Genomic DNA, 21,278 nt, shown 5'->3' with positions numbered 1-21,278 from the left:
CATTGCTGGGTGAGGGATAGTACAAGCCAGGTATGGGGGACTTTTGACCCTCCAGATGTTTCCCTGCCCATTCGCCATGCCTGCTGGGGCTGATGGTAGTTGTAGGTCAGCAACACCTGGAGGACCAAAGGTTTCCCACACCTGACATAAACAACAAGAAAAAAGTCAATTCCTATCTGGTTTATCCCTTTATACACCCCCCCCCCAAAAAACCCACATTATTAATCGAGCCAGCTTATGGAGCTTTTCCATTGCTATACACAGCTTCCTCGCATTTTCTCTGGAACATCTGAATTGTGCCCTCATGTAGGGTTGCCACTCCCATCCCCAGCAAACTTTGTGGCTTTTTACAGTTGCATGGCACACAGAAAAATTCAGCTGATTATACTTGCAGATCCTGACATGAAGACAGCAATGAAAACTGCTTCACCTGTTGCATTACTGCCTGCCATCTGTTAAAGACTTGGGAGTCTTCCAAAGAAAAGGGGGGGAAGTGGCAACCCTCATCCCTTTGACCAGACAGATGGCCACTATTCTCCAGAGTCTCATAAAACAAGCACAACAAAATATTTTTCCGTTTTATTTACCAACAACCAGCTTCAGTTTGTTTCTTTATAAAAGAGGCAATCGTCCCATTATTTAGGCCAAGGGGTTTCATGAATACCTTTTGCCCAGAAATGTAGAGATCCATTTTCTCTTGTAGAGGGATAAAGTGAGATAATTTTCAAAGGCACAATGTGCAAACTCTTCAGACTCTCTATTTGGTCCTCCTGCTTAAATTAGTTTCAGGTTCTGAGCTACCCCAGCCTACAAATAATTGCCAGATCTCTAGAAGTCCATTTTGTACATTTTAAAAGCCAACAGCACCCATTTTTGATCCTGCTGGACAGAGTAAGTTACATGTTCTTCCTGTAAGAAATGATTTGCAGAGTACAAGAGACACTATGTTCTTTTGCTGAAACTTCGCACAATGGTCCTGAAGGACTCCAAGTGTATCTGTTTGCCTTTTTGAAGAGTCAACATATTCCAATTTACAATTAAGCTCTGGCTTCTGTTTGCCATGTCCTGGACACTATGACTATAAACTGGGCTACTTCTCAGCACAGAAGAAAACAAAACTGCCATCCATGGGAGGAAACAGGGATTGATTTCAAGCTACAAGGTTCTTTCACTGTCTACTAAAGAGACCAATACTAGGGCTAGGCATTCAGCATTACATTGGCATCCAGACCAACTAGCCTTTTGGCAATCACTAACAATAGTTTTAAGAAAGAAAGGGGGAAAAACATATTAAATAATTAGCTGGTGATATTTGTCAAACGGGAGAAAATCCTCTACGATGGAGCCACTCCTGTTTATCTACTCACCCCCGTCACTTTGCTTTTATGGGCAGGAGAGAAACCAACTGAAAACAGATGGAGGGGAAGATAACAGAATGTACGTGGGAAGCTTTCAACCTTTCACCTAGAAGAGGGCCCAGCAGCCCACCCTGCAACTGCTCCTCCCCCCCTTAAAAACTGTATATAGGGAAAATGCTGATTTCCCTCGCTTTGTGACATCAGCAGCCATTTAGACCAATCCCCTCCCGCAACCCAGAACAAATTCTGAACAACCAGCATAACTAAGGAAAGGGGCAAAGAGGTCTTAGACAAGAGCAAAGGTTGGTCTAGTGGCTGCTGATGTCACAAAGGCACTGCTTTTCTCCCTTAGTAACCTCGCCCCAGGGATGGGCTACAGCTGAAGAGGACTGAAAGGGACCAGAGGAGGTGGCTGGCGCCTGAGGTAAGGGTGCAGATGAGGCAGCAGAGGCAACTGTCCCAAGGAACTAAGAATGGACCAAAGCCAGCTGGGGAGGAATGTAGCCTGCTGTGACCACATTTCCATCCCTACGTTTTGTGGCTAGTGTGCTGGTAGGTTAAATAAAAAGGAACTGAATGTAAGCTCATTCACTCTCGCAATGAGCACCCATAGGGCAAACTTCTAGTTCAGTCTCTGAACTGAAGAAAAGGCCAAGGAAAATGCAGAAGGATCACACAATTGTGCAAAAGATGCTCCCATTGTTATGGCAGCCGCTATCCACTCTAGCAGCGATCCTGGCTGTCATATTGGAGACTTTTTGACTATTCCCAGCTGTTGACACGCCTCGGGAGGCTCCTTCAATATGAGGCCGTGCTGGGGGGTTCTCCAGGGTCCAGGCAACATCAGACCTGAAAGAAAAGGAAAACATGATGACAGATTCATTGAAGCGGCAGTTTTCTCCAGGGATTATACTGGAAATACAGAGTCTGAATAAGTTCCACAAAGTGTTTCAAAAGTCACAGGAGACTATGATTGCCTTGCAGCCACTCAGAGAGTTGAGGAAGTGCCCCTAAGTCACCAAATACTGCTTTGACAAGTCAGAGATCTGCAAGACCAGCGGGTTAGACCAGCGCTTTGCAAAGTCTGAATTGACTCCCTCCAAAAGGAGGCCAGAGTTCCTTTTAGTTGGTGTTTTGATATGATCAGAAGGCAAGAGTTCTAACCATCCAAATACAAGAGGTTACTGAATCCTGATATTTTATTTGATTGTCACCCCTGATTTAGTGGAGTTCCAGAGGTGGCACTGCCAAAACTGATGTCACTGTTTACTTCTGGAGACTTAACAATGGCCAGTTATAAGAAACTGGGGAAATTCATTCTGCAGATGCACGATGGCTTGCTGGGGATCTCTTGGGGAATGTGTACACTACAAATGTAAACTGTCTTTTTATATCCATTTTCCTTTCATAGACAAGGAAAACTGTGACTTGTAGCTTTATGAGAGCCATAGAATAGTCCTACACAGATCTACAATTTCCAGAGTTCTTTGGGGTCTGTCATGAAATGGATATATGTTTGATATGTAGAAGATGTCCCTAGCATGGAAATACATTTAATAAGGCTTCTCCTTCACTTAAGTCACTGAACAGCCACCTGGCTTACCTTTTTTTGAACGCCAGGAGCTTATTATTCTGAATGATACAGCCTTCCACGCTGGAAACCTGCTGCAAAATGCTCTTTTTGGACTTCCCTTGAAAAATCAGGTTGTCTTGCACCAAGGCCTTGGTCTGATCAAGCATCTCAATCCCATAACCTCGAAAGGAGTGGATTCTGTTCTTGGTTACCTTAAAGGGCAGAAAGAGATACAATGGCAACATACCATTCCAACAGCAACGTCAAGTGGTGAGGGGCCTCTCAAGAGGGAGAGGTTTTTATATACCCAGGTGACTCCAAGGTATGCAGAGGTATGTCATTAAAAAAACAGACAGCTTGGCAAGGGCCTGTGAGCTGCCACAGAATGTCAGTGGCAGCTGAATGTAGAGAAAAGATCTAAAGGAACCAAAAATCAGGCAGGGTGTGTGAGTCTACCAGTTAAATCTATGAGTGCGACTAGTTGAGATGTAGAAAATTAGAGAAGGGGTGGGCGAACCTAAGGCCTCAGTCCAAATATGCCCTTCCAAGCTTCTCTCTCTCTCTCTCTCTTGCCTTTGGGACTCTTCCTGTGCCACACACCATTTCCCAGCTCCCCCCTCTCCCCAGGCCATGCCACTCATCCTTGGATGTGTCTTTGAACAATGCCTCTTGCTTGCCTGGGTAGAGGATAGAGAGGCGTTTGAAAGCTTGTGTAGCCACGAGCCTAGTGCACACAGTAAAGTTACATTCATTGCTCAACCTACATTTGCCTCTGGGTTTGCTCACCACTGGCATGTGGCCCCGAGAGAGAATGTGGCCCTTGGGCTGGAAAAAAGGTTCGCCACCCCTGCATTAGAGCATTAGCTGAAGAAGGGGGAAAATACTGAAGGTCAGAGGAAATTAGTTTTCTCAAACTCCTGACAGAGAAGGGGGGGGGGAGGATGTTTTTCTTTTCCCACTCTCCAGAATTATATACCAAGTCTCTGTCTCCCTCCTTGTCTGCTACAAAGCTATAAAATGTTCAGGTGTAAGGCCAGTAGCCCTCTAGTGCTGTAGAGTTCAGCAGGAAAAGATCTCAGGAGAGGTAAAGCAAAAAGGTCTACTTTTAGTCTTCTCTCACTCCTGAAATTCCCCTCTTTCCATGAGGTCTAAAGAGAGCTTGGAAAAGTTACTTTTTTGAACTACAACTCCCATCAGCCCCAGCCCTAAACAGCACTACAAAGCTCCTGTTCCAGACTCTCTGAAGCCCGGAACAGACACATTCCTTTTAAGGGATGGGGATATGTTACAACATTGCATGTCAGCTGGTCCCACGCAATGGAAATAGCTTTGACTCGCAAGGCCTAGAACGCTGTAGCTCTACTATATATAATGCATGAAAAATAAAACGCTACAATTCCATCACCCAAATCAACGCCCTGTTAAGTAGTTCACTGAGGGATGCAGTTGGTGAGGTGGTCCATGAGGGAACTGGAGGATTAACAGCAGTTATGTGGGAAACTGTACATAACAATTCGCTATCAACGTGAAGCAGACTCTCGTTCCTAATTCCACAATCTATTATACAGCAATACCAAATTGACAGGAAAAACTAAGGAAGAAAGGGAAACGTTTATTGGAGGCTTGACCATAGATTAGACATACAAATTAATACATTTTAAAAGTATTTCTTGCCCAACATAAGAACATAAGAAGAGCCTGCTGGATCAGGCCAGTGGCCCATCTAGTCCAGCATCCTGTTCTCACAGTGGCCAACCAGGTGCCTGGGGGAAGCCCGCAAGCAGGACCCGAGTGCAAGAACACTCTCCCCTCCTGAGGCTTCCGGCAACTGGTTTTCAGAAGCATGCTGCCTCTGACTAGGGTGGCAGAGCACAGCCATCACGGCTAGTAGCCATTGATAGCCCTGTCCTCCATGAATTTGTCTAATCTTCTTTTAAAGCCATCCAAGCTGGTGGCCATTACTGCATCTTGTGGGAGCAAATTCCATAGTTTAACTATGCGCTGAGTAAAGAAGTACTTCCTTTTGTCTGTCCTGAATCTTCCAACATTCAGCTTCTTTGAATGTCCACGAGTTCTAGTATTATGAGAGAGGGAGAAGAACTTTTCTCTATCCACTTTCTCAATGCCATGCATAATTTTATACACTTCTATCATGTCTCCTCTGACCCGCCTTTTCTCTAAACTAAAAAGCCCCAAATGCTGCAACCTTTCCTCGTAAGGGAGTCGCTCCATCCCCTTGATCATTCTGGTTGCCCTCTTCTGAACCTTTTCCAACTCTAGAATATCCTTTTTGAGATGAGGCGACCAGAACTGTACACAGTATTCCAAATGCGGCCGCACCATAGATTTATACAACGGCATTATGATATCAGCTGTTTTATTTTCAATACCTTTCCTAATTATTGCTAGCATGGAATTTGCCTTTTTCACAGCTGCCGCACACTGGGTCGACATTTTCATCGTGCTGTCCACTACAACCCCGGGGTCTCTCTCCTGGTCGGTCACCGCCAGTTCAGACCCCATGAGCGTATATGTGAAATTCAGATTTTTTGCTCCAATATGCATAATTTTACACTTGTTTATATTGAATTGCATTTGCCATTTTTCCGCCCATTCACTCAGTTTGGAGTGGTCTTTTTGGAGCTCTTCGCAATCCCTTTTTGTTTTAACAACCCTGAACAATTTAGTGTCGTCAGCAAACTTGGCCACTTCACTGCTCACTCCTAATTCTAGGTCATTAATGAACAAGTTGAAAAGTACAGGTCCCAATACCGATCCTTGAGGGACTCCACTTTCTACAGCCCTCCATTGGGAGAACTGTCCGTTTATTCCTACTCTCTGCTTTCTGCTTCTTAACCAATTCCTTATCCACAAGAGGACCTCTCCTCTTATTCCATGACTGCTAAGCTTCCTCAGAAGCCTTTGGTGAGGTACCTTGTCAAACGCTTTTTGAAAGTCTAAGTACACTATGTCCACTGGATCACCTCTATCTATATGCTTGTTGACACTCTCAAAGAATTCTAATAGGTTACTGAGACAGGACTTTCCCTTGCAGAAGCCATGCTGGCTCTGCTTCAGCAAGGCTTGTTCTTCTATGTGCTTAGTTAATCTAGCTTTAATCATACTTTCTACCAGTTTTCCAGGGACAGAAGTTAAGCTAACTGGCCTGTAATTTCCGGGATCCCCTCTGGATCCCTTTTTGAAGATTGGCGTTACATTTGCCACTTTCCAGTCCTCAGGCACGGAGGAGGACCCGAGGGACAAGTTACATATTTTAGTTAGCAGATCAGCGATTTCACCTTTGAGTTCTTTGAGAACTCTCGGGTGGATGCCATCCGGGCCCGGTGATTTGTCAGTTTTTATATTGTCCATTAAGCTTAGAACTTCCTCTCTCGTTACCACTATTTGTCTTAGTTCCTCAGAATCCCTTCCTGCAAATGTTAGTTCAGGTTCAGGGATCTGCCCTATATCTTCCACTGTGAAGACAGATGCAAAGAATTTATTTAGCTTCTCTGCAATCTCCTTATCGTTCTTTAGGACACCTTTGACTCCCTTATCATCCAAGGGTCCAATTGTCTCCCTAGATGGTCTCCTGCTTTGAATGTATTTATAGAATTTTTTGTTGTTGGTTTTTATGTTCTTAGCAATGTGCTCCTCAAATTCTTTTTTAGCATCCCTTATTTTCTTGCATTTCTTTTGCCAGAGTTTGTGTTCTTTTTTATTTTCTTCATTCGGACAAGACTTCCATTTTCTGAAGGAAGACTTTTTGCCTCTAAGAGCTTCCTTGACTTTGCTCGTTAACCATGCTGGCATCTTCTTGGCCCTGGCTGTACCTTTTCTGATCTGCGGTATGCACTCCAGTTGAGCTTCTAATATAGTGTTTTTAAACAACTTCCAAGCATTTTCGAGTGATGTGACCCTCTGGACTTTGTTTTTCAGCTTTCTTTTTACCAATCCCCTCATTTTTGTGAAGTTTCCTCTTTTGAAGTCAAATGTGACCGTGTTGGATTTTCTTGGCAATTGGCCAGTTACATGTATGTTTAAGTTAATAGCACTGTGGTCACTGCTCCCAATCGGTTCAACAACACTTACATCTCGCACCAGGTCCCGGTCCCCACTGAGGATTAAGTCCAGGGTTGCCGTCCCTCTGGTCGGTTCCATGACCAACTGGTCTAGGGAATAGTCATTTAGAATATCTAGAAACTTTGCTTCTTTGTCATGACTGGAACACATATGCAGCCAGTCTATGTCCGGGTAGTTGAAGTTACCCATTACTACCACATTTCCTAGTTTGGATGCTTCCTCAATTTCATATCTCATCTCAAGGTCTCCCTGAGCATTTTGATCAGGGGGACGATAGATCGTTCCCAGTATTAAGACCCTCCTGGGGCACGGTATCACCACCCACAACGATTCTGTGGAGGAGTCTGCCTCTTTTGGGGTTTTGAGCTTGCTGGATTCAATGCCTTCTTTCACGTATAGAGCGACTCCGCTCTATATTATATATTATATCACAAGTTGTATGTGATTGTGTGTGGAGCTGTTAAAAACTCACTGACACTGAACACTCATCAGCAGATCCTGACCCCTATCAAAGCAGTTTATTTCCTTTGTCTACTTTGTGCCTGTCATTTTCTGGGACCAGCATGGCAGCTACATTCTAGATCAAATTTCTCTCTACAGTAGAAGAGCCCCCTGAGGATTGTTCAAAACTGTTTACTTGTTCTACAACTTCTCTTGGGGAAAGCAATGGATTCCTCCCGAATGCAAATTAGAATACTGCAGCAACAAGCAGTCGTTAGGCTTGTTATTAATGTGTTTTTACTTTTCAGTATAGATCTGGGGGGCCCTTGGCACCCCTCCCAATCTTTAAATTATTTTTTAAATTGAGGCTGTTGGGGGGGTTGTTTTTTTGTTTAGTTGAAGGAAGCTTCCTGCTTTTCTGTCTTTATTTTAATTTCTTTGAGGGTTTGTAGATGTTTTCCTTGTTTGGGGGTGGGTAGAGGAGGTTCTGAGTATTGCCAGCTTTTCTTCTGTGAAACTGGTGTTTTGTGGTGCTCGTGGCAGTGTCTTAGATTCCCAAGTGTGTTCCCAGGCCCAAGAAGGTTGGGGATCCTCAATATATAGAATGTATATAGAGTGGCAAAAAGCTGGAGTGACATTAGTGGGCAGAGTGTTGGGCCCCAGAGACCTGAGTTCAAATCTCCAGTCTGCCATGGATGCTCACTGGACGACCTTAGGCCAGTTGGCCAAACCACTGAGGTGTCAGAAGGATAAAATGAGATAATCCCATGCATGCAACCCTTTTTGGAGGACAGGCGAGATACTGATTATCATAACAATCAAGCTTGTTCTTTTTATTTAATTACACACCTTCATGTCAGACGTCTGGAACAACTTGAGGCCGCAGCCCTGGTTTCCTAAAATGTCGTTCTCAGTGACGATCCCGTCACCCTTGCAGGCAACACCGTGGCTGCTGTTGTCATAAATGCCATTGCCGCGTAGGTCCACCCTGCACTCTGCTTCCACTAGGACACCACCGAGGCTGTTGCAAGAGATGCTGTTGTTTGCTATTCTCGTGAGCTGTGAGCTCTGAAACACGGCAACCCCACAGTCGTGGTTGGCGTGGATGGCATTTCCTATTATGTTCAGGGCTTCGCTGCTCTTGATGTACAAACCAGCAGCTATAACAGGAGGAAAAGCACCCCAGAGTCAATAACCTATCTTAACTAAGATCCATACCAATCGGGCTTCAGGACTGGTCACGGAACTGAAACAGCCTTGGTCGCTCTGGTAGATGATATGAGGAGGGCATTAGATAGGGGAGAATTCACCTTTCTTGTCCTCCTCGATCTCTCAGCGGCTTTTGATACTGTCGACCACAGTATCCTGTTATATCGCCTAGAGGGATTGGGAATAGGTGGTACCGTGTTACGGTGGTTCCGTTCCTTTCTCTCTGACAGATACCAACAGGTGGCATTGGGGGAGGAGGTTTCAGACCCTTGGCCACTCAATTGTGGTGTGCCACAGGGCTCTATCCTCTCTCCCATGCTATTCAACATCTATATGAAGCCGCTGGGAGCTATCATCAGGAGATTTGGGCTGCAGTGTCACCAATATGCGGATGACACTCAGCTCTATCTCTCGTTTAAATCTTCACCAGAGTTAGCTGTGGAGACCGTGTCCAAGTGCCTGGAGTCCATGAGTGGATGGATGGGAAGGAATAGGCTGAAACTGAACCCCGACAAGACCGAGGTACTACTCATGGGGGACAAGAGAAGGCTGGGATTTGTTGACCTGAAGTTCAATGGGGTGAGTCTACCCCTGAAGGACCAGGTCCGCAGCCTCGGGGTTGTACTTGATTCCAAGCTGTCCATGGAGGCTCAGATTTCGGCTGTGAGCCAGGCAGCTTGGTATCAACTACACCTTATACGTAGGCTACAACCCTACCTTCCTGTTCATCAGCTCCCACTGGTGGTACATGCCCTGGTCACCTCTCGATTAGATTACTGTAATGCGCTCTACGTGGGGTTACCCTTGAAAACGGTCCGGAAACTACAACTGGTGCAGAAAGTGGCGGCGCGGTTGCTTACAAACAGCCGCCGCCGTGATCACATCACGCCAGTATTATTTCACCTACATTGGCTTCCAGTTGTTTTCCGGGCCCAATTCAAGGTGTTGGTATTAACCTTTAAATCCCTATACGGTCTCAGCCCAGTTTACCTGAAGGAGCGCCTCCAGTACCACAAATTAAGCCGCCCAACCAGATCAGCCACACAGGGCCTTCTCTGAGTCCCACCAACGAAAACAGCTAGGTTGGTAGGGACTAGAGAGAGGGCATTTTCAGTGGTGGCCCCCACTCTCTGGAACTCCCTCCAATTCGATCTTCGCCATGCCCCTTCCCTGGATACATTCCGCCGGGCCTTAAAAACTTGGCTCTTTGGACAGGCCTTTAGGATTTCCGGGGAGGGCTAACTTTTTTGGGATACTTATTATCTATTGATTGCCCTAACTGATCTCATGCTGCTGTGATTAATGACTTCATTGTATTTTATCTGTATTGTATTGTATTTTACTGAATTTTAGTTTGTACGTCGCCTAGAGTGGCTTCGGCCAGATAGGCGACACAAAAATTAAATTTTATTATTATTATTATTATTAAAACGGTCCGGAAATTACAACTTATACAACATGCAGCGGCTCGGCTACTTACAAACAGTCGTCGCCGGGACCACATCACGCCAGTGCTGTTCGATCTACACTGGCTTCCAGTTGTTTTCCGGGCCCAATTCAAGGTGTTGGTACTAACCTATAAATCCCTATACGGTCTCGGCCCAGTTTATCTAAAGGAGCGCCTACAACGCCACCAATTATGCCGCCTGACAAGATCGGCCACTCAAGGCCTTCTCTCAATCCCGCCAACCAAAGCAGCTAGATTGGCAGGAACTAGAGAGAGGGCCTTCTCAGTGGCGGCCCCCACCCTCTGGAACTCCCTCCCACAAGATCTTCGGCACATCTCTTCCCTGAATATGTTCCGCAAGGCCTTAAAGACCTGGCTTTTCCAACAGGCTTTTGGGACTTCTGGGGAGGTTTAATGTCCTTATGATTTAAATACTGCCTACCATATATTGTTTGTTAGCATAATTTATACTGTTACACTGTATTTTTGTATTCTATTTTGTTGTAATTTATTGTATGTACGTCGCCTAGAGTGGCCACTGGCCAGATAGGCGACACATAAATTAAATTTTATTATTATTATTATTTATTAACCAAAAAAAGGGGGGTAAGAAGAGACAGAAACCCAGAAATACACCTATACGGAAGTCAAAGGTTTAGGATGCTCTGCAACTAATATTTGGATTTAAAATAGACTATTGCCCCCAGTTGAACAGACCCAGCTTGGATAATACTATTAAATGTCTGGCCCTTAATAGATCTACTGGTAAAAGACGCCAGTGCCAGCATGTGTGTGCAGGGGAAGAGGTGCAGACCACCCTGACTGCCCACTGTTGCTAAGCATTGGCCAAGGGGCTCAGGAGATGGCAGGCAGCTACCGAAGAGTGCTGCTGGGCAGCAGCAACAAGTGAGCAGGTGTTGCATGATACAGAGGCCATAACAGGGAACTAAGAAAGTGGCAACACAGCCCTATTCTATCGATTACCCATGTGGATTGGTGTTGGATGCTCTCCAGGAATCATAGTTTGGCATTTGCACCATGCACATCAGCACAGCTCCCTCCCTGCCTTTGATGCCATCTGCAACACCTTCCAGCAACCACACAGGTTGCTGCTCACTGATGACAGCCAAGAGGTGCACCTTGCTGCCTTAGCATGCCCTGCCACTGCTTGGCTGTTTTATATATATAAAAAGATTGCACTCCAGATGCAGACAACACAAGGACATGAACATCTTGAAATGGCATTTTGGCAGTTTCTAAATACCCAGTCATTGCTGGCAAGTGGTCTTCTCAAACTCTCAATATCCAGCTTACACTTGAAACTGGATCAAAAGGTAGTGACTAAAGACCCCAAAACTCACATTAGGAATTGGTGTTTCTCTCGCCGGCTGTGTGTTTGTGTCTGTCCACACAGGTATCATATGAGTGGAGTCACGTGGCAGGGATTAAGACACGTCCCTGCATTATAGTGCTTCTTCAGGGATTTCCCAGAAAGAATTCTTAAGCTTCTTTAGAGGCTGTTTGGCCTTTTCTACAGACGAGACTGGCTACAAGGTTTTCCAGCCAGCACTCACCTCCATTGTGGTTGATGTTGTTTGACTCCACAAGAGCTACACTGATGGGCCTCCGGGAAGTCAAGCGTTCGTCCTCACTCTCCAGCTCGTTCTCCCAGTTGGCAGCTTCTCCTTCATCGTTGAAGTTCTCGTTGCCCCCTTGGTTGGCAAGATAGTCATTGGCATCATCCTTGCGGCAAAACACTGCAATCCCGTAGATGCTATTGTGCCCAATTTGGTTATTTGTGATATGGGGGAGACTGGATGACATTATCCAGATGCCACAGCCTTTGTTACCTACGACAAGAGGAACAAGCAAATTGGTCTGCCTTCCTGTCATCACTCAGGAAGCTTAGGCCGACAACCTTCTTGGTCCAAGGCTGTAACCGAGTACTCAAACTTCCCAGCTGAATTCAGGCACAGAACAGAGAGAGCTGCTCTCTGAACTTAGGAAGCTGCCTTATACTGAGTCAGGCCATTGGTCCATCTAGCCCAGTACTGTCTGCACTGACCGGCAGCGGCTGTCCAAGGTATCAGGCAGGGGACATTCCCAGCCCTACATGGGGAATGAATCTGGGACCTTCTGCACTCAGATATTTTTCAGAAGCTCTGCAGGAGTGGAACATCAGGAAGCTCCATGGCAATAAAGGGACAAGCTCTGCGCTCCCCTATGCCAAATGTTGGCCAAAGGCAAGACAATCCCTGTCACAAACAGCAGAAGCGAGGCCTAACTTGGATATATTTTGTTGTTCGAGTTCCAAGTTTGTTTGGGTTTTTGTTGGATTCTGTTTTATTCTTAGTTTTAGTAACACTGATACATTACAATATGCTATATATACACGTTTAGTTCTTAATGCTGCAAGCTGCTCCGGATGGGCTTTGGCTGGAAAAGTGGCCTATAAATATTTCAAAAAATAATAATGAATAAATAATATAGTCAGCTCTAACCCTACCTTGAGTCTTTGGAGCCCTCCGAACCCCAGGTGGTCCCGTTACCCTGGTGGGTAACTTACTCAAAGAGGTCCATTGCCCCCTTTCATCTCAAGACTCCACTCCACTTATTTTGTTTTATATACAATGTTTTCATTCCTGTCTTCCTTTACACAGCTCTTCCCTGATTCCCTTTGTACAATGTCCTATCCTGCCTGCTTTTCACCCCTTTCCCTCTTTCTGGCTCGCCACTAGGGATGACAACCCTAGACCCTTCTGTCCTGTGACTGTCCTTGCTGAGGCAGCCCAAATTCCTTTTGTAGCTCGCTTCTTTCCTCCCCCTCCTCCTCCTGCCCTTGCCTCTTTCCCTGGTCTCCAAGACATGCTGGTTTCTTTCTCTGTATTTCTCCTCCATTGTTCCAGTCCCCCTTCTCCTTCTCCTCTGGATCTGCTGGGACCCAGAGAGAATGCTCTCAGATGCTGCTCTTTTATCTCTCACAGGATGCTCTCAGCGCCCTTACCTACCACCACTTCTGGCCCCAACTCCTCAGCTGTGTGTTGGCTCAGCCGCTGAGTCAAGCGGGGAGGGACAGTGTTTGTCGGGATTCCTTCACAAATATATGGATAAATAATAAAATATATATTCTACAGTGTTATCAGGCAGCTTTTGTCCTCCACAAAGCCTCTTTTTTGACCGCAATGTTCTGGAAGAGAACCAACATATTCCCAAGTCAACTCTAGTTATGGTGATAGATCCTCCTAACCACAAAACTGGAGCATTAAAATCGTTCCAGATACCACTGATGAAGAAAAGATGGTTGTCTTAAAGATGAGTCGTCGTTCGTTTGGACAACTGGATTCTAAAACAGTCTGTGGAGAACTGCACTGCTATGCTCACTACACCACACAAGACAAGACACAAGGAAGCAGGAAACAGAGAGAAGAAAATCCAGCTGTCAGCAGAGGTTTACCATAAATGGTGTTTCCTTCTATGAGTCCTTTCCCACGTTCCCCAACAACCACTCCATCTGAATAGCCACAGCAGATTAGGTTACTTCTGAGGACAGGGTCACCTCCACGACGGATATCAGTGCCTCCCCACTGGTTCTCCCGGATGACGTTTTCTAAAGCAGGATAAGAAACGCAGATTAACTGAGAGCTTCACTGAATGTCAATTCTCCAAGCAGCATGAAGACTAATTTCCATGAATGAAGAATGGAACACGGAGTTAGAATGAACTGCACAACCTAAACAATGGCAAATTGCTTTAGAATCCATATGGAATTTAAAATTGAGATCAAGCAAAAACTGATATTTTGATTATATTAGATTCCACAACATCTCTACAAGAAGGCATTGTCTACCTCAGATAGATGCTGGAGGTGTAATGCTGGAAATACCTCACTGAGGCATAAGATCTGGCTTGTCCAGTGTTGTGTATGGTTTTTTTAAGTCTGAAGTTGTCTTTGATGAAATCCTTGATATTCATGGCTATTCATTTAAATTTTATACCTGTAGTATGAGGATTAACAGCAGGACAACAAAAAAAGGATTTTTACAAGATCTTGCAGTTGGTAAGAGACTTATACTTCAAGCCTGGACGGATAAATACCCAGCATCTGTTTTATTCTTAGTTTTAGTAACACTGATACATTACGATATGCTATATATACACGTTTAGTTCTTAATGCTGCAAGCTGCTCCGGATGGGCTTTGGCTGGAAAAGCGGCCTATAAATATTTCAAAAAATAATAATGAATAAATAATATAGTCAGCTCTAACCCTACCTTGAGTCTTTGGAGCCCTTAATGCTTTTGCTACATTTGAATGTACTTTCTGTAAACCCCAACTTTGTTTGCATATCTATTCAGTCATTTGGATGACATATGTCATAAATATATGTATATGTAAATTAAATTGCATTGTTAATGTGAGCTGTTGCGTGTTTTTTTCTCTTTCTGTTTTTCTTGGTGTTTTTTCCTTTTTATTTTTCCCCTTTTTGTTTGGTTTTTCTTTCCTTAATCAAACTGCCAAAATAAAGCAATTTTTTAAAAAACCAACCATTTCCATCAAGCCAGTTTCTACATCAACTTGCACCAGACCAAGGCTGCACCATCATTCAACACACAGCTAGCAAAATGTTTATTATGCTGGGTGGGGAAGAGTAGAAGGGAGGACAGCCTGTACGCAGCAAGGATCTTTGGCTGCAGCAGAATGGGAGCTGCAAAGGCAGACCACCAAGGAAATGCCCTTGTATGCTCATTAAAGAAAGTTCTGAGAGGCAGATGGTGCTAATTGGACAAGACGAGAAATAACCATAAGATGGTGATCAGACTTTATCGTTCAGAGCTGGAGCAGTGTTCTGAAAAGAATCTCCTACGGGCTGGGAAGTTCATGGATCAAATAGCACTTCAGCCATGAAGTCAAAAGGTGGCTTTAGGCAAGCAACTTCAGTCTCCTGTCTGAAAGATGGGGATAGCACCAGTGACCTACCTTGCAGGGTTATTGAAAGGTCTGCCAAGATCATGTCATGTGAAACTTCCTAACACCGAGTCAGATCTATCTAGTTCAGTACTGTCTAACACTAACTTGCAATTGCATTCCAGGGTTTCAGGTAAGGGACATTCCCAGCCTTACTTTATTTATTAATGAAAAATACTTGTACACCACAATTTCATTCAAAATATCTAAGCTATTTGCAACAATTATAAACACACCCACACAAAAAGCCTGGAGATGCCAAGTATCAATTCCGGCACCTTCGGCATACACATCAGATGCTCTACTAGGCCCTTCACTCCCAACACCGTATTATTATTTTGGAGGACATAGGATCAGAAATAATAAAAATAATGACAAAAATAAAATTAGAATTCAATGCCTTGAGGTGACTTATCATTCAGCCCAAGGCCCATCGCCCATTAAAAAATCCTTTGTCTTTCCACACCTGTTATTTGGCCTCTTCCATTCTCATTCACAGCTATGCCAGCAGCAAGACCTTGGAAAATATGGTTTCCACTGGAATGAAAAAAAAGGGGGGGGGAGAACAGTCAGTATTTTATACAGTCCATTCATATATTTCCTCACAGTATAGATTATCTAGGAGTCCAGACCTGTCAAGGGATTTAGCTGCTGCAGCAGCACAAATAGGGCTTTGTGCACCAATACTTGTAACAGCATCCAAAAGCAAGGCTTTGCCTTTTACTTTTTTTTTGAAACCACCTCCTTACGTTAATCAGCTCCAAGGGGACAGGGATTCTCCAAGGCCAGCCCTATCATTTGGAAGGTGGAGACAGCTTCCTCATTTAAAGGACGGCAGTTAATTTATGCATTTGTCAATTGTTTAACAAGAGACAGTGTAGTTTAATGCTTGTTTTTCGTATGTGCAATTGGTTCAGCTGTTGTTATGTAAATGATCCTGAAATCTCACTCATACTGATAACCTTTACATAGAGTAATAAATCCTTATACAGAGTAAATCACTTTGGGATGCTTCATGGGAGGAGATTCATAAATTAAATCATAATCGTAAGAAGTCTTGCACTTGAACTGTGGAGACCTGATTTCAAAACTTTGATCAGCCATGAAACCCTCCTTGCCTCTCACAGCTCAGGATAAAATGTGATAGCCTCTATAGATATTGTCCTGTGCTCGCTGGAAAGAGGCAAAGGATACAAATCTAATTAATAAAATAAATAAACAGGATTTTGGTACTCCCAGGGGTGCCATTTAGATGTTCTGCTTCAGTGTAACTTCCCAACTGTTAACAGAAAGAGCATGAATTCTTCATTTTGAAGAAGAGAAGTCTGCTACCACACAAATCAATATAGCAACATGCAGCCATAGAAATATGGAGACAGAAGCACAGGAATGTGCCAGGCACTGCAAATGCCAACTAATCACCACATTTCAACAAGTCTGGTGTAGCAGATAGAGAATTGGATTTGGACCAGGTAGAACTGGTTTCTTAATCAGCACGCAACCATGAAACTTGCTAGGTGGCCTTGGGCCAGACTCTCAACCTAACCAAACTCACAGGGTTGTTTTGAAGATAAAAAGGCCGCGCACATACAAGCGCATGCACACACACCCCTCCTTAGGGAAAGGATGGGATACAAATGAAAATGAAATAGACAATATCCTCAACCCAAAGTTCCTATTTAGATACTACCGCAGAAGTTGAGGATCATTCATACTTGTGTTTTCTCGGCTTGTTGCACCCTTTCCCAAACAGTTTTCAAGTTACGCTCAAACGGAAGTAACTGTGTAACAAATGCACAGGGATGACCTAAACTATTTGGCCCCTTGAGGTCTAAAATCCAAACAGGAAAAAAAGAAAAAACAATCCACAGCATTAAGTGAAATAGTTATTTCCTTTGCCACCTTTCCAGCAACACCCAAAATCTGCAATGTAAGGCAGGCTTTTCATCAGAGGGCCATCCCATCAAACTTCTTCGAGTCCTGTGAACATTTAAGAATGTAAGAAGAGCCCGGCTGCTGGATTAGGCCAGTGGCTCATCTAGTCCAGCATCCTGGCCTCGCCCTGGCCAACCAGATGCCGATGGGATGCCACAAGCAGGACCTGAGCAGAAGAGCACACTCCTGACTTGTAATTCCAGCAACTGCTATTCAAAGGCATATTACCACTGACAGTGAAGGTAGGACATAGAACATTTATTTATATCCCACCCTTCCTCTAAGGAACTCTGGGCAGTATATACAGATCTTCTCCTCCCTGCTCCCTTTTCTCCCACGCAACAGCCCTGTGTGGTAGGGTCCACCCGGGGACAGCTTCATAGCCAAGTGGGAATTTGAACTGGATTTCCCTATTGCTGGTACCAGGCCTACAGTCTAACCACCACCACTCCTCTCCTTCCTATAACATTCATAAAAGCAAATGTTAGAGTTCCTGTGCACGGCAAAGGAAGAGGATGGTTAGTTCACTGCAGGAAGCAGAGGCAAGGGGAACTCTGGGATTATCTCCTCCACCACCCCAATACCTTCCCTAAAAATGAAGTTTCTGAGGGAAGAACAGGGTGGTGCAACCCCAAACAACCCATAGAGAATTTCCTGGAGCCATTTTCTTATGCTTCTGCGAATGCAGCCTTTAAGAAAGAGTGTTTCAGAACCCTGGGGAAGCAAGCATTGTTCAAAGACCCAAGTGAGAATTCTGTTTGAAAAATATATACAGGCTGCATGGGAATAATTAGTGTAGCAATAATATCTTCTTAGCATAACAAATCTCCCCTCCCACACTCCCAGACTAGCTCATCAAAACAAATGCCTCTCGTTTTAGCAGTGACAAAGTGATCTCAATTATAATAGACTTGTGTGCAGGGTTCTTTGATGAGGATGCTGTTGACAGTGTGCCCAGGAAAAGAAATCTCCACATGGAGCTCCCTTGTTCTTTTGTGTTCATTTCCTCTTGACTTATTCACTGCACCATAATCACTACCTAAGACTGCTGCCTATTTAGCAATTGCTATTTATTTGATAGGCCTGTTTCAGAAAAGAGCCCGATCTTGACCCTTATGGTTTGCAGATTAATAAAATCTGTTTCGCACTTGTCAGTTGAGCTATTATGTTGGAACAAGCTGTTCTCAAATGGATACTTAAGCCTGTCTAGGTTGATTTGTGTTTTGGCAGGGGTTTTTTCTCTCTCTCCAGAAACATCAGCAGTTATACTCACAACTGCAACTCCAACACTCATCTCAAAACAAGCACCATGGGTAAATCAGTGGTAGCATTGGGAGACCAAATTAAGCCAACAGGTTCCCAGGTTTGAGGGTGGCTTCACATATTCACAAAACTCCAATATGAACGACAAGATTCTTAAGAAGAGTTTATAAGATGCACTGAGGGCTGCACACAGCTCCCAGGCAAAATGCGTCACCCACTAAGGATTTATTAGGCACACTGCAATCATGTGTTCTTTCTGGCTTGACATGAATGACTCTGTTGCAGATTGGTGTGCCATGACAGACACCCAATTCTCTTCACACCTTCAGTATATGGGCAGACTCGTCATCCCAAGAGAGGTTTGAAGGGTGTACTGAGATTCCCTGATGTACCCCCCCCCATTCCAGGGGAATCCCAGAAGCATCAGAAAGAATGGTGTCATCCCTGAGCCTTGACTGACTGGCAAAGAGGAGAGTGGGACACTGAGAGGCAGCAGGCCATCTTGCAGTTGCAAGGAGGATGCATGCCTGCTCTGCTGGGAGCAGACTGAGAAAATGCAGGGATATCTTATCGCCTGCAAGATCTTAATCCAGAAAAAAAAATGTTCAAAGTTCAGGAAACAAAAGACAGTCATTTCAGTAGCAACAGGATCTTAAGCAGAAGACTGAAAAACAAGAGGAGCATCTGAAGCATAAAAGAAGGGAAACGGGTGTTGGATTTAACAAATAAGTGGGTGCTAAAAAGTGGATTTTAAAAAAATAAAATAAGGCACCCCTTAGATTTAAAAAAAGGAAAATTGGGCCTTGTGGTTACCTAAATATATGGTAAACCCTGTTAACTACACAGCATTGATGAGGTCCACTTCTCCTGAAGCCAAATACTGAGGTTAGCGAGGTTGCTAAAAGCAACAAAAAAGCTTTCTTCAGGTACATCCAAAGTAAAAGAGAGAGAAAAGAAACGGTGGTACAGCTACTCAATGAGGATGGCAAAATGGTAACAGATGACAAAGAAAAGGCAGAAGTGCTCAATTCCTACTTTGGCTCAGGTCTTCTCCCAAAAGAGGGTCTATGACCCTCCTGGCAAACGTGAAGTTGAAGAGGAAAATTTGCAGCTTGAGATTGATAGACATATGGTCAAGGAATACCTAATCACTGAACTAGTTCAAATCTGCAGGGCCTGATGAAGTGCATCCTAGAGTACTGAAGGAACTGCTGAACTCTTGGAACCACTTTATTATCCTTGCAAAATCGTGGAGGATGGACAATCGGATATACTAGAGGAGGGCTAATATCCTTGTCTTCAAAAAAGGCAGAAAGGAGGAACCTGGGAACTACAGACCAGTCACTCCCTAGGAAAATTCTGGTACAGATTATAAACCGGTTAATCTTAAGCATCTTGAAAACAATGTAGTGATTACTAGAAGCCAACACATATTTATCAAGAACAAATCCTGCCAGACTAATTTTATCTCATTTTTTGACCGGGTAATCTCCCAGGAAGGTACATACTCTGGTCATGTCCTGCTGGGCTGCATTGTTGCCTTGCATGAACTAGGATGCTCTCCTGCACCCATACATTGCAGGAAAAGAATTGTGAGTAGGAAAGCAGTCTTCTTGGGAAACTGGCCCACTGTTATGGATCATCTCGTTGAGCGTGTCCCAATAAGCTTCCTAAGGACCTCACAGTTCCCCAGGACACACAGTATGAAAACCACTTCCCCCATCATGTAATACAACTGTAAAGATTTTATTTATTATTTATTTATTATTTAATTTGTATCCCGCCCTTCCTAACAGCAGGAGCCCAGGGCGGCAAACAAAGTGCTAAAAACACTTTAAAAAATCATAAAAACAGATCTTAAAATACATTAAAACAAAATAGCATTAAAAACATTTTTTAAAAAACCACTTTAAAAAAGGGTTAAAAACATTATTAAAAAACATATTAAGCAGTTCTAACACAGACGGAGACTGGGATAGGTCGAAACCTAAAAGGCTTGTTGAAAGAGGAAAGATGCAGGTACACAAGGCATAAAGGCAGGGCTGGCTCCAAAGGGCAGCCAAGTAGGCTACAGGGGCCCTTCTGCTCCCCTTTCGCTTTTCGTGGCAGGATCGCTGCTTTGGAGCCCCCGCCATTCCCTTGTTCAACCTACCCTTCTCGGCTGTGCGTTGCAGCTGCGTGTGCAGGGCTGCCCTTAACCAAGATGGCAGCTGATGTTTCCCTAAGGGGCTGAAGCCTCTGCCACCATCTTGGTTGATGGGACGCATGCGTGCTACACGTGTGCATCCCTGCCATCAGCCAAGATGGCGGCAGAGGCTTCAGCCCTAGGCAAACATCTTGGTTAAGGGGAGCCCTGCGCGCGCAGCAGCAAAACACAGCCAAGAAAGGTAGGTTGAGCGAGGAAAGGCAGGGATGCTGAAGCAATCCTGCCATGAATCACAGAAGGGGAGCGCTGGGGCCCGGGGCAGCATGGTGCCCAAGGGCCCCAGCATGCCTGGGGCCAGCCCTGCATAAAAGCTTCCTGTCTTTCTCTCTGTATTTAAAAAACTCCACCCTTTTCTGCTCTTTAACTGCATGGGGGGGTGCATGTGTGGACATCAGAAAATGAAAAGGAATGCTGTTGTTCAATCACGTACCTCACCAGAGGGTTGCCATTATACAGAATGTAAATGCCAGCCTCCTTATTACCATATATTTGATTGCTACGGATGATGCCTTTTCCGTTGCCAAGGACAACAATGCCAGAGCGAAGGCCACTGTGGATCCTATTACACTGCCGTTTGATTTATGCACAAGTGAAAAAAATAAAAAGGAGAAAACAAGAGAGGGGAAAATAAGTCAAGGACTCATTACAATAGCAGAAAGGTCAGCAAGCTTCCGGACAAAAGCACCCGGATTCTTAAAAGCTAGAAGCTATTTTAGAAAGAAAGCGCCCAATTTTGTGTCTCCTTGGAGAAAGCATGGCATTTCTGGTGTGATTAAACCCTCTACCTTTAAACCAGCAA

General features: G+C 44.4%; 1 protein-coding gene across 3 annotated transcripts in view; it reads right to left on the bottom strand.

Moving 5' to 3' along the window:
• Positions 1 to 567: 567 nt before the first annotated feature.
• The window catches only part of FBXO10 (F-box protein 10), a 39,569-nt gene continuing 18,858 nt past the window's right edge, over positions 568 to 21,278 (bottom strand). For all 3 annotated transcript variants that reach the window (XM_061634531.1, XM_061634525.1, XM_061634539.1), the window contains exons 5-11: positions 20,910 to 21,046; positions 15,542 to 15,612; positions 13,566 to 13,718; positions 11,686 to 11,961; positions 8,305 to 8,615; positions 2,962 to 3,143; positions 568 to 2,207 (exon numbers count right to left, since the gene is read on the bottom strand). In XM_061634531.1, the coding sequence (XP_061490515.1) occupies positions 2,030 to 2,207; positions 2,962 to 3,143; positions 8,305 to 8,615; positions 11,686 to 11,961; positions 13,566 to 13,718; positions 15,542 to 15,612; positions 20,910 to 21,046 (1,308 nt within the window). In that variant the 3' untranslated portion in view covers positions 568 to 2,029. The remainder of the gene's footprint in view (positions 2,208 to 2,961; positions 3,144 to 8,304; positions 8,616 to 11,685; positions 11,962 to 13,565; positions 13,719 to 15,541; positions 15,613 to 20,909; positions 21,047 to 21,278) is intronic.

Source organism: Rhineura floridana, chromosome 1 (genome assembly GCF_030035675.1).
Source record: "Rhineura floridana isolate rRhiFlo1 chromosome 1, rRhiFlo1.hap2, whole genome shotgun sequence".
In the NCBI taxonomy this organism is placed as follows: domain Eukaryota; kingdom Metazoa; phylum Chordata; class Lepidosauria; order Squamata; family Rhineuridae; genus Rhineura; species Rhineura floridana.
Note: the sequence above shows the minus strand (reverse complement) of the source record. Positions and strands in the feature narration are given on the sequence as shown.